The sequence below is a fragment of the Hipposideros armiger genome, unplaced genomic scaffold (genome assembly GCF_001890085.2).
Source record: "Hipposideros armiger isolate ML-2016 unplaced genomic scaffold, ASM189008v1 scaffold_213, whole genome shotgun sequence".
In the NCBI taxonomy this organism is placed as follows: Eukaryota; Metazoa; Chordata; class Mammalia; order Chiroptera; family Hipposideridae; genus Hipposideros; species Hipposideros armiger.
This window is the reverse complement of record NW_017731563.1, coordinates 124,023-136,762: the sequence shown is the minus strand read 5'-3', so window position 1 is coordinate 136,762 and position 12,740 is coordinate 124,023. Positions and strand designations below refer to the sequence as shown.

General features: G+C 52.1%; 1 protein-coding gene across 1 annotated transcript in view; it reads right to left on the bottom strand.

Annotated features, from left to right (window-relative positions):
• Positions 1 to 12,427, bottom strand: part of IQSEC3 (IQ motif and Sec7 domain ArfGEF 3) — a 121,678-nt gene extending 109,251 nt beyond the window's left edge. Inside the window, 1 exon segment of the mRNA XM_019654044.1 lies at positions 11,740 to 12,427. Within this exon segment, the coding sequence (XP_019509589.1) occupies positions 11,740 to 12,296 (557 nt within the window). The 5' untranslated portion in view covers positions 12,297 to 12,427.
• Between the last annotated feature and the right edge of the window lie 313 nt (positions 12,428 to 12,740).

Genomic DNA, 12,740 nt, shown 5'->3' with positions numbered 1-12,740 from the left:
TGGCCTTAAGTCAGAGGGCACAATCCTTCAAGCAGAAAAAGCTTAGGAGCGTTGGCTGATATGTCCTGTCTGAGAAAGCCATTGGGTTCTGAGGAGCTGTCCAGAGCCAGGCAGGGTCAAAACTTGCATGGTCGAGGCAGGAAATTGGGGGTGGGGATCTGGCCATACCCTCTGGGCCCCATAGCTCACTCCTGGATCCTAGGAGAGCAGTGATGAGATGAAGACAGATCCACAAAGCCACATGGAGCAGGAAGTGGTGGGCTTAGGTGTGTTCCCCTGAAAGAAGACTGAGAGGGGGAAATAGGGGACAGAAAGGCTAGGGAAGGCGGTATGACTGTCTTCAGACACTTGAGGGGCTGCCAAAAAGGAAAGGAGTAATCCTGTTCTGAGCCCTCTAAAAGACACAAGAAAGTGAGGATATGCTCTGCCTTCAGAAAGCACTTTCTGGTCCAGTTCTTGCCAGAAGATTCTCAAAATAACAGCAACTACTCCACTCCCTCCAGTCCTCACTGTGCACCAGGCCTTGCCTAGCTTGGTGATTTTTTGGCATTACCTCTTAGGTTTTACAGCAATCCAATGAAGTTAGTACTAATTGTATTTCCATTTTACAGACGGGAAAACCGGGAAAACCGAGGCTGGCACTCTCACTGCTCAAGATCACACAGCAAATGCATGACCCGGTCAGGATTCAAAAACCAGTGCCACACTCTGAACTCTTATGCATCATCATAGGTTGGCCCACAATTCTAAGATTATGTGATCCTATAAAACACGAATATAAATATGGGAAGGCACCTCTTGCCAAGGTGTCCTGCGGACAAAGAAGGCTAGGGGAGGTGGATGCTTAGTAAAAACTGGACCTCGGTGACACCGTCCTGATCTCTGATCCTCTTAGCCCACCCCCACCCCCCTTCTCCCCTTCTTCTTCAAAGGGAATCCACTCACACCGGCCAGGGCTGGGACCCACGGAGGCCTGGCAACGAGGCCCACATCAGCCCCGAGGGCCCGCACCCTGGAAGGAGGGTGAGCGGGTCTTGGTTTGGGGTCCGGGATGACCCCAGGGAGCCAGACGGCGGCGGCAGGAGCAACAGGACCGAGTGGTGACACAGCACCGAAGCCTCCTCCCCTCCCGTCGTTCGTGGGCGAGGGAGGGCGGCGCCGGGGGTGCTCCCAGACGCTGTGGGCGGGTATGCGGTGTGCGCGCCAGGCTGAACCTGCAAAGACGCGGGGGCGGGGAAACACCGAGGGAAACAGCCAGACTCGGGAGACTGGCTGGGTACGGGGTCCAGGGGAGCGCGGGTGGGAGAGGGGGTGGGGGACACAGGGGAACGCCCGGAGGAGGGAGAGAGCCGGACGCGGAGGGCCCCGGAAACCAGGCGGGGGCAGCCCCTCCCTCTCCCTCTCTCTCCCGCCCCCGCTCACCCTGCCCCCCCACTTCCCCAGAGCCTGAACACCCAGGGGTGGCGCGATGCGGGGACCGCGCCAAGGCTGCGCTTTGAGAGCCTGTGACTCAGTACCGCCTCGCCCGGCGGGGGTGCAGGAGCGCGGGCGGCGGGGCGACCTGGACACGCGGCTTGCCCGCGCTGGGGGCCCGCCCCGCGGGGATGTGCCGAGGGGCGCGTGGGCCGGGAGATTCCATCCTGCTTGTCAGCAGTTAGCCAGCCCACCCACACAGCCGGTAGCCTGACTCGGCGTTCCCTCCTCACCGAGAAGCCCCCGGGGACGCGGCCGGAGGAGGAAGGGCTTTCCCCAGGCTTTCTGAGCGACTCTGGGGGACAAACGGCGGAGGAGGAAACCGAGGCGGGAGGGGGCTGAATCCTGAGCTCTGCGTTCCTGCTGCTCGCGTATTTTACTCACGAATGGCCAGAAGGAGCCCAGTGGGAATCTCTAGAGTATTTGGGGTTGGAAGACCCAGCAGAATTCACCTCATTCTTCCTGGACCTGCAGAGCAGCGCCACCATGCACCGGGCCCACAGGGATCTCCCCCTCCCCCTCCCGTTCCCCCTCCCGTTCCCTCTCCCTCTCTCCCTCTCTCTCCCTCCCTCCCTCCCTCCCTTCAAAGGAAGCGTGAAAGTGAAATCTCCCTCTCTCCCTCGGTCCCCCATCCTGAGCTCCCTTCCTAAGGCTCTTGTCATTTGAAAGTCACTTTTCACATCTAAGCTAGGTCCTTCGTGCTGCAGCAACCTCTTAACAGCTCTGCTTCGCCACAGACTTGGTGAGCGAGGGGAGGAGAGAGGAGCAAAAAAGCGCTTATTCCCATTGGCTCAGAGGAGAGGGGTTTGCTCCAAGCTTATACTTGGGGCCTGTGAGGGAGTCCTGGCTTTTTGGTGGCGTCCTCCTGCTTGGAATGATAGTATCCCCAACAAGCGCCTTACCTGCCTGTGGAATTCCCTCTGGCCTTCCCTGATGGGCTCTTATGAGTTAAGTAGCTCCAAGACTGTCAAAGATGCGAAGGAGCCCATTTGGAAGCTTCCAGGGCATCTGTTTGTAAAGACCAGGCAGTGCACAGAAATCACTGAAACTAGACACAGGCAAGAGTCCCAAACTGCTTTGTAGCGTTTTTGTTGCTGTTTTCACATAATCATTGTGCTGAGTGAAAATTGTGCTTGATTGGAATCCTTTATCAAGGAAGAAATTACGGAATTCCCTTGCCTCTCTGCCTGGGGTAGGGGGTGCATTCCTGATTGGAGGCAGGGAGACAGCTGGTTTAACCTGAGGCACCCAGAGCCTTGAGAGGTCATATGGCACCAGGATCTGGCCACAGTTAGGCCAAGACAGGTGTGGGGAAACACCACACTGCAGCTTTCTGTTCACCTTGTGTATCTCCCTGCTGCCAGGTAATGGAGCTTCCAAAGACAATAGCTCCAGGTGCCCCACCCCTGCACCCACCCAGCCTCCAGGCAGCCTTCTTCCCAGGAGCTCACAGCCTCCAGAGACTCAGTCTCCTTCTTGCTTGAGACAGAGTGAGGGATAGAAAGCCCCGAGTGCAGACACTGTAGACTCATCCCATTTTACAGAGGGGAAGACTCAGGAGGAACTGGCCAACCAAGAAAGATGAAATAAGCCATGCAAAGAAAGGGAATCCTAAGTCCTGACAGGGTGAGAGACCAGGGTGTCATGGGGAGGCCTATGCTGAGCGTTGCTATGAGGCCCACACATCTTTTGTATGGTGTGGGCTGTCATCCCTTTCCCCCAGCCTGTCAGTAACACACTCACCCATGCACAGCCGTACCCACTCGGTCCGCCACACACATCCAAACCATACACCCACCCACTCACCCTCCTGTCAGTGTCCTAACATTTCCTAGAACACAGCTGACACTGCCTAGTAGATAAATAGGAAGAAAAGACCTGAAGCCTGGACGTTGGCTCCTGGGTGTTAGTTCCAGGCCAGATGGTGACCCCAGGAGATCCTCTGTCTCTTTCTACCTGGAGACATGGCCACAATTTAGGTTCCTTTTCCCTCCCATCCTCATAGACTCATGCCCATTTCTAGTTCAACTTGCTGACAAGGCTGTGTGTGTGTGTGTGTGTGTGTGTGTGTGTATGAGAGAGAGACAGAGAGATGAAACATTTGGAGTACTTTTTCATGCTTAATCATGTAGCTTCCCAGGCTGAAGACTGGACTGGTCAGAGGCAGGCATAGAGGGAGAGGAGGGCTGTTCGTGCTCATGCATGGAGCTGAGGTCGGATCTGTTAGCTGGGAGGAGCACTCATGTCCCCCTCCCTGCCCAGTGGCCTAAGAGCTGAGCTTCTGATCCAGCTTCTCACATATGCTCCGCTGCAGAAACTGTGCTGTGGGGCTAAGCACCCTACCTGCCTGGTGGGGCCCCCTCCAGCTGCGATCTTCCTCCGCCCTGACACTCTCCTCTCCCTCTACCCACATGAGCTTGCCTGGGCCCTGTATACTAAGAGTTTATTCATTCAAGCAGTAGTTATCAAATACCTCCTAGATGTTGAGTTAGCATCTCCTCTCCCATCTTCTTTAGGTCCATGCAACACCAACCTCTACTGTCTGCTAGCCCTTCCTGCCTACATCTTTCTGCCCTGTAGCAAACCCCAAAAGAGTTGTGTGAAATTTTGCCACCCCGAAAATTACTTTAAGATCCTGGAAAGGATCAAAAGAGCTTACCAAGCACCAGGATGCTGCCTAAATTCCTGCCTTAGACATTTACACATGAAGCTCATTGGGAAAGCATCCCTTCTACAGCCCAGATAATTACTTTTCCAAAAGAAGCCAATGTGAGACTGTCCTGGGTCCCCCCTCACGCCCCCTCCCTCCCATACACACACCCTTTGCTTGCCAGGTCCAGGCAAGACAGTTCCAATTCCCTGCAAATATAGCAGAGATAACAATCATTTAGGCTCTTGGCAGTCTCTCCCGTGGGCCCTTCACCTCTGTAGGAGCCTCCTGCCCTTAGTCAACTGGCGTCTCCATGGCCCCCTCCTCCTTTAGCAAACCGCTCTCAGACATGGCTCAGATCAACTCTTTCATGCTGAAATACAAGAGGCTGATGTAGCTAAATGTGTTATTTTCTTCCTGTCCTGCGATAATTTGCATTTTAACAAGGGGATAACCTTGAAGTACCCAAAGGAATCCCTAATTGTGGAATATCTGGCATAGGCAAGATATTCTAGATGGCAGAGACCTTCCTGGTCCCTTAAACCCCCGTAGCCAGCTGTGCGTTTGGCCCTGTACATCCATGGAGCCGTCCTGACTTGTTCTTTTGGTCCATCACTGTAGATTGGTAAGAGCCCTGGGTGAAGAATTCTAGTTCTAGTTCTGCCACTGACTAATTTGGACAGACCAGTCACTTCTGTCTCAGACCATGGTTTTCTCGTTTGCTAAGTGAGAAGTTTGGACCAAATGACCTATAGGACCTCTCCAGCCCTGCCATTTGCCTGACTCCCCAGAGGGGCTGCAGGACCACAGTCCATCTCCTAAAGCCCTCCAGCTCCTGCAGCTGTGGCCTAGAGGAAATGGCCTGATGCCAGCACAGAAAGTGAGTAGGGACTTGGACAAGCCTGCATGCCCTCTGCCCACAGTAGCCTACCTGCCTGCCAGGGACAAGAGGCACTGCTTAGCGCATACACCGGTCTTGCGGAGTTACATAACCCTCCAGGATGGGATATTCCAAAGAGCAACAGCAAAACAGCCTGCCTCCCGCACCCCACCCAGCGCCCCAACACCTGCACACACAGCAGTCTTTGCCTAGGTGGCCTCTCAGCCACAGCCCCCCTGGCAGAGAAGTCTAGAAGCCCACCATCTTTTCTTTTCCATTCGTTCTGTTTTTCCTGGAAGGTATTTCATCTAAGAAAGTCCTCATGAGAAGAAACATCTGTGCTCTAGGCTTGACCACAGGAAGCAGAGTCTTCTCCTAAACCTCTCCCCACCAGCTACCACCCAAAACCCCACAACAGCACACCAGGCCTCTCCTTTTCTTGGTCTTTCTCTGCTATTCTTTCTAGCTTTCTGACCTCAGAGTCCTGCAAACAGCAGGTCTACCCTTCTGTCCTCAGGACAGAAGAATTCGGAGAAGTGGATTTAGCTTTCAATCATTTCAAGTGGAAGACATTCTCCTGGTTCAGGCTCCATTCCTCCCATCCTCTCCATTTGTTCCTGACACGTGCATTTACTAGACAAGACTGTAGTTTTCCTGTTTAGAAAATGAGGAAGTTCGTGCTTATCACTATGGGGCACTGTAGTCCTGGTAACTCAGATCCTTTCAATGTCCTAAAGAAAAGTACAAATAATCCTAAAATGCAACAAATGAGACTTAAGTTGGGCTTATGGAAAATTTCCCAGCTATCAAGCTGTGAGCCCTCATCACAGATCACTAGTGGATGGTGGTTCGTCCTGCCTGGTGCATTTCAGTGTGATCTCCACATTCAGTATCTGGAACAGCCTAGATGCACGGTGTCCTGAGGAAGAGGGGCAGATATGGAAAGGGCACATGTAGAAAGCTGGTCTGAAGAAGGAAAGGAATCCTGAACCTGGATCCTGTCTATTGCAGTGCTCTGACTGTGGATGAGCCTGGGGCCCTGGGTTCTCCACCTGTAGAAATACTACAGCCTACTGAGCACGTAATTTATGCCTGGAACAGTACGAGGTAAATGATCCTATTTAACTTTTAAACCTGACAACAACCCTTCAAAGTATATATTACCTCTCATTTTATAAATGAATAAGCAGAGGCTCAAAGGAGATCAATAATGAATGTGAGGTCGCACGCCGGCAGCTGGTAGAACAGGATTCATACCCAGCTATGCCTGACACCGAAGCCCATGTTCTAACCACCCAGATCGTGAAAATTCTGCGATTCTGTGCTTTCCTTAACTTCCTCTAGCCTGAAAAATCTAATTTCTCCCTCCCTCTGCCCCTGATCCTTTTTTGTGTTTGTTTGTTTGTTTGTTAATTCCCTCATTGCTTGAAATGGAGACAACTACCCTTTTCCTCCGTGGAAACAAGCCTTTTGCAGCTTGTGTGGGAACCTGCACTTTGTGCTTTTCCAGAAGCAGGCGAAGGAGCTGCAGTGGCCCAAACCTCAAAAATCCTGCCAGAGGGCTTTGTATTGGGGATCTGCCAGTTGTGATGAGAGTATCCCCAGGACCTTTTACTAAGAAACCCCTTAATAAGCTGCTGCTGCCCTATGTCCAGGGTCACTGAGAGTATATTTGAGCCCCAGTGAAGAAATGTTTAGGTTCCCCAACAAAGCCAGTCTGTCTAAAAATCTTTACACAGGATTTAAATTCAGGATCGAAGTGTCTTCCCAGACCATGGACAGAGCTGTGTGGCCCAGCTGTCCGCTCCTTTTCCATATTGCCCTCCCTTTCGTTGGCTCTCCACCCAGACCTGACCCCATCTGCCTTTTTTTCATGAGTGACCTTTGAAACTCAGGCTTCACAGATATTTGCTGAATCAGCAGGAACAACTGCTGCTCCTCTTGCTTGGTTTCAGGCCAACAGGGAAAGAAAGGTTCCAGGATGCCTTTGTGAGGCCCTGTGGGTCTAGGAAGGGCTGGGGAGTAAGGAAGGAGAGAGCAGGGCCTGAGCGCGGCAAAGGGGGCTGGTGAGGGGGAGGAAGACCGTCAGCACTTCCCAAAAGCTGGGGATGACTTGTTTCTCTTGAATTGTTCTTTTGGGGTGAAAGGGAGGGAAGAGCAGCAGTCTGGGCCCTTGGAAAGGCAGGGGACAGCAAATCTTTACAAGGGCCTACTCCATGCCAGCTCCCAGATGAGCAAAAAGACACACACTCCCTTCTTTCAGCTTCATTCTGGCGCCATTTTCCTGCTTACCAGCTAGAAGTCCTCTCCTTGCTGGGGACAGGGAACAGAATGACAGGCAGGTTGATGAGCACTGACCATAACGCTGTTTCCTCAGCAGCCAGGCTTTCTAGGCACGAGGTAGCAAAGGACCCTGAGTACTGAGGCTTCCCTTACCCTGTTGATAGGGTTTTGCTTGGGGGGATGGGGTTAGGGTAGTGGGTGACTATACTGTCAGAAGACGGGATGATATGCATATGCAGTACAGATATCTCTGTGCATTGAATCTTCCGGGCACTGTCCCCTATCAGCTATCCTTTATTCTTACTGTTCCTGACAGAAACCCTTGACTCCAACCCAGAAAATCTTCTCTGTGTGCTCTGAATGTGATTTGTATGCTCACCCTTTCACCCTGTTCTTTTCTGATAGAGGGTAGCTCTGGGCAACTGCAGTCTGCTTATACTTGTTTAGATGCTTCCAGATACATGTTTCCTATATGTTAAGCCGGGACTGTTTGCTTCTTTCCTATCTTTCCATAGCAGAGAGTGCAGGGATTTGAATGGACTGGACCCTTGATACAATAGAGTTGACTGACTGACAGACCCTTCATACTCTTTCAGTAGCTCCCAGGATGGCCCCATCATGAGCTGCACCTCCAAGCAAAGATACCTACTCCAATTAGCATCTTAGATAACAGGGTAAAAAGCACACCCAATGCTCTTTTAGTCATCCTCTAGCCTCTGGTCAGTATGAGACCACGGAGCTCAAAAGATGACCCAAGATTTATTTTATGCTGAAAGAATTGGGAGTAGAGAGGAGACTTTAGAGAGAAGGAGACTTCCTTATGCAGCTTACGCAGAAGCAGAGGATAGAAAGAAGAAAATATGGGAGAGAGAAAGTGTGTGGAGGGAGGGAAGAGAGGGAGAAGAGAGAAGGAAGGAAAAAGAGAAAGGGGGGAAATAGTGAGGAAGAGGAAGTGTATAGAAGGAAACGAGAGGAAGGAAGATAAAAGAGTATAGGAGCTACTGAACCATTCAGGCTTCATGGCCACTTGGAGATGAGGAGTCTGGTGTAGGAGCTAACTGAATTATAATGCAAGAATCTAACCCAGCCTCCAATAACCCTCTGCTTGGGGACCTGGGCAAGCCCTGGGATCCACAGGCTCTAAATGCACGGCTGGGTGGGTGGGCTTAAACAGAGAAGCTGTTGTCACACTGAAGCCAGTAGCTTCAGGTAGCGTCGTGTGCTTCCGCTGTAAGGAGGAGACTTTGCCAGGTCAGGCTGAGGCTCTGGCTCCAGCCAGGAAAGGGATAATCAATTCTGTAGATGCTGTGAGCCTTGATTGAAAAATAAAGAGGAGGAAGCTACGATTGCTGCTTTCATTAAGAGGCAAAAGCAGTGGGGGCTGGAGCTTAGCAAGAGCCATGAAGCATGCAGAAAAAGAATTTTAACCTCTCGAGTATCTTTTTTCTATGATTTCTCTGCACTCACTCATCCCCACATCGTTGCTTCCTTGGCCTGACCTCCAAGGCCTTTCTATCTCCCTCGGCTGAAGAAGGGAGAGAGGCCAGCCTGCATATTAATGCAGATCTGATGACAATTAAACAGTCCATTATTTCCCAGTCCCAGGTTCCCTGGGGCTCCTGTCTCTCCTGGATTTGGGCAGGAAGAAGAGTTCTGGGGATAAGAGACAAACTGTGTGATGAGATAATGCATCTAACACAGTGCCTGGCCCCTGGTAATGCTTACCCACCCCTCACAACCTCCTGGGGCAGCATTCTCACTATAATGAGGCCAAAGAAGGGAAAATAAGAAATGAAAAAAGATTTCAGCAAAATGGTAATCCAAAAACCCCCTCTGCCGTCTCTTCCTTCTACTTCAGCACCCCTAGTAAAGGACTGGTTCAGCAGGGAGCTCTCCAGGAGAAACACCAGGGAGAGGGCTGCTGGCTCTGCTCATCTCCTCACCTCACCCTGTCAATAGAGATCTCCCTGCCTGCTGGCTGCATCTAGTCCTGCACCAGTGAAAGGCATGGGCAGAGAAGGACAGATATACAAAATGGGGGTCATCAGTAGAGAGCAAGGTGGGGCCAAACATAGTCAGCAAAGATGATTCCATCCTGAGGTTCTGTGGGGGAAACTTGGGTTGAAGTTAGGCAAAAACAGTGGGGAGAAATGGGTGGTCCAAAAGGCATTCAGCAAGCCAAGGTGCCCATGATTTCACATCTAAAGGGAGAGAGAGCTGCAGGGAGGAGATGAGGCATGTATGTCCAGGCCCAAGCTCTCTAATCTCTGGGTGTCCAGACTTGGGGAACAGGAGAAAAAGCTGAAGAATCTGGAGAAGTGAAGGAGCTACTGGTGGTATTAACTGCTTAGTGCCCGGCACAACTTCCTAAGTGAGAGATTTCCAACAACTTCCACTCTCCTCCACCATTCTAATTATTTCTTATTTTTGTCTGCTCTTGGGAAGCAGAAGCAGGACAAGGGAGAAGGAAAGATGATGGTTCCTCTCTGGTTTTTCCATGTGAGGCTGGATAGGAATCCAGGTGATTCCTAAATCCCTGAATTCCCAGCAAGAGCCCTTGGGCAAGAGAGGTGGGGCTCTCTAAGCCACTTGGGTGTCACAGCAAAGTCCTTATCCAAGAAAAAAATCTTTCTTCACCCCTTCTTGCCCACACAGTCCTCTGAAGGAATGCAAAGAAAGTGGGATGAAGTGGAAGAAAAGGAGACACCAAAGGCCATGAAGAGAGGAATCGGGTGAAGAACCATCATTACCAGGAAGCTGTGGCTGCCCCCAGGGAGGCGGAATGGAATAGTTCTTTCCCCTTATCTGGGAAAAAAGCCACATGGTATCTTGAACCTTTTGATGAGCTATGGGCATGAGGGAAAACTGACTTTCTGTTTTTTTATGCTAGATAAGGAAAGAAAATGGTGAAATTGAAAGAAGAGCAAATGAGCCATTGAGGGAGCTGGGGAAGAAAACTGCATCTTTTAGGGGCTTGCATTAAATGCATTAGGTTTGCCAAGTCAGATCATCCTAGATCTTTCTCTCTAGGATCCCATGGTTCTGGTCAAATCTACCCTGTAAGCTAACATGTCCTGACCCAACTTCTTCAACTCTACAGTAGATGTGAGGGGAAAATGAGTTTTTAAGAAGTACATCAAATCTTCACAAGTATCCCAGACCTAAAGCATGCCAAGACTGGGTGAAGATGCGATTCTTGGCTCTCCTCACCCCCACACCCCCAACCCAACTCCTTCAGCAGCAGCATTGTCAGGGTTGGGTGTTGACCAGGTACTGATTTTCCCTGAGCTGTTCTTCCATGGAGTTCTCTTATCATCTTTCCAACCAGAGAAAGGAGGCTGACATGTCACAGCCTTCCCAATACAGAGAGAATATTCTGCTCCTCTTTCCTCTTCTTCCCATGTCCTTAGTTCATAGACATTGGGAATGAAGGAAGAGCTTGCAGTCCTGGAGTCCCTCATGGGAGGTTAATTAGCATATTTCTCTCAAGACTCAACATGAGACTCCAGTTATCACCCAAGAACCAAAGGGGAACAAGGTTTGCAATCACCAGCCATAACAGATTTAAACAAGAATTACATTCAAATACCCAACTCCATTTGCCAACTATCTCTCTCATCATTGTTCCCTTTCCATGACTGCCAAACACCCTGCACAGAAACCCTCCTTGAGTCAGAGGGAAACGCTCTGACCAGACTGAGGCCTCACACTATAACTGAGTCTTCCATTGTCTTGGTAGGTTGTTACCTTGCACCCCTTTGGTTCTATGGGGATCCATATGAAAGGCACCCACTCAGGTCAGAGCAGAGTAAGCTTCCCTAAATGAGTCACTCCTCTCTGACTCCCACTGCATCAATTAAAGAGCCAGCTTGTTCCTGTGGGAAATCTTTCCTTTCACCCTTCATCTTCCTCTACATCCAGGCCCCCCTGACTTCTCACCTCACTCCTGCTCTTCAGCCTCATCCTCTCCCTCCGCAATTCCCTCCGACCCCAATTCTACTCTTCCTGGGCCCTAGTCCTTTGAAAGCTCTTAACACACCTCTTTGCCAAGCCTTCGCCTTATTCATGTCTCACTTTTCATTCAAATAACTTTACTAGCCAAACTCACTTCCAAAATTTTCCTGACTTAAAAGCATTCTTTAAGACTATTTTTTTCAGTTTAATCTTCACCCCAACTTCCTCTAAATCTCGTCTACTTTAAAAGCTGCCAGTTTCCAATATCCCCAATCACTTAAACCCCATTTATTTTCTCCTTTGTCCCCAGTGATGGTCTGGGTACTTTGCCCCAGCACCCCCATAAACCCTCTCAAACACTGATACCACTCCCTTCTTTCCCCATTACCCTAGTCCTCCAGACTCTTAGTGCACCCGATTTCCCCTCTTTCTCCTCCTCATACCCATTTCCTTCCCTTTCTCCTACCACAACAGACCCCATGCCTTCTTCCCCACTCACTCGGGTCTCCTGCTCAGGACGCCCTTGCTGAGGGCAGCGGGGGATTTGTGCTGAAGGAGGGTTCCAGCGGCAGCGCAACAACTCGGGGGACGCTCCTTCTCCTTGTCGGCGACCGCCCCAGGCGCCACCGGGTGCTGGTGGGGCGACTGGGGTGCGTGAGCCCTGCTGCTGGGGCCCGGAGGGGGCTGCACCAGGATCTGTCCGTGGTGCTGAAGCGGTGGCTGCTCCGGCGCAGGCTGTGGCGAAGCGGGCAGGAGCTGTCCGTGGTTCTGGAGCGGTTCCTGGGCCCCGGCGGCGGCGGCGGCGGCAGCAGTGACTGGGATAGCAGGCAGCGGGGTTGGCGACGGGGGGACGAGCCCAGGCGGAGGCTGGGCTTGCAGCAGCTGCTGGTGCTCCCACAGGCTTCGGTTCTCGGCGCTTAGCTCGTCCAGCCGCCTCTCCAGCTCGTCGATGCGCTGGCGCTGGGTGTGGATGAGGCTCTGCTGGTTCTGCACGATGGCCGTGAGCTCCTTGAGGTAGAGCACGGCACGCACCGGATTCTCCAGCAGGCTCTCCATGCCGCCCGCCGCCTCCTGTGCCCTGCCTGCGCCTCGGCGGGCGACAGGGAGCGCGAGGGCGCGCAGGAGCGGAGCAGCCCCAGCGATCCGCTCGCTTCCCTCTTCTGCGGGCCCAGCCTCCCTCCCCGCCGCCGGCGCCGCGTCACGGCCACACATTCACACACGCACCGAGGGGCGGGACCGCGGCGCCAGGGCCAACCTACCCACCCTCCCAACTCCAGGCTTCTTCGTCCACCCACCTCCCGGCTTCGTGAGGATCCTCGGTTTCCTACAGGGCTGACAGAAGGGAGGAGGGGGGCGGGGGAGTGTCGGGTGAGAGAGTAGGTAGTAGAGCCGGATAAACGAAGAAGAGCCGAGGTGGATAAGATAAATCCAGAGAGAACAGGAAAGCTGGCAAGGCGGAAGTAGAGGTACTGGGAAAGTGCTGTGGGACGGGTAGGAAAG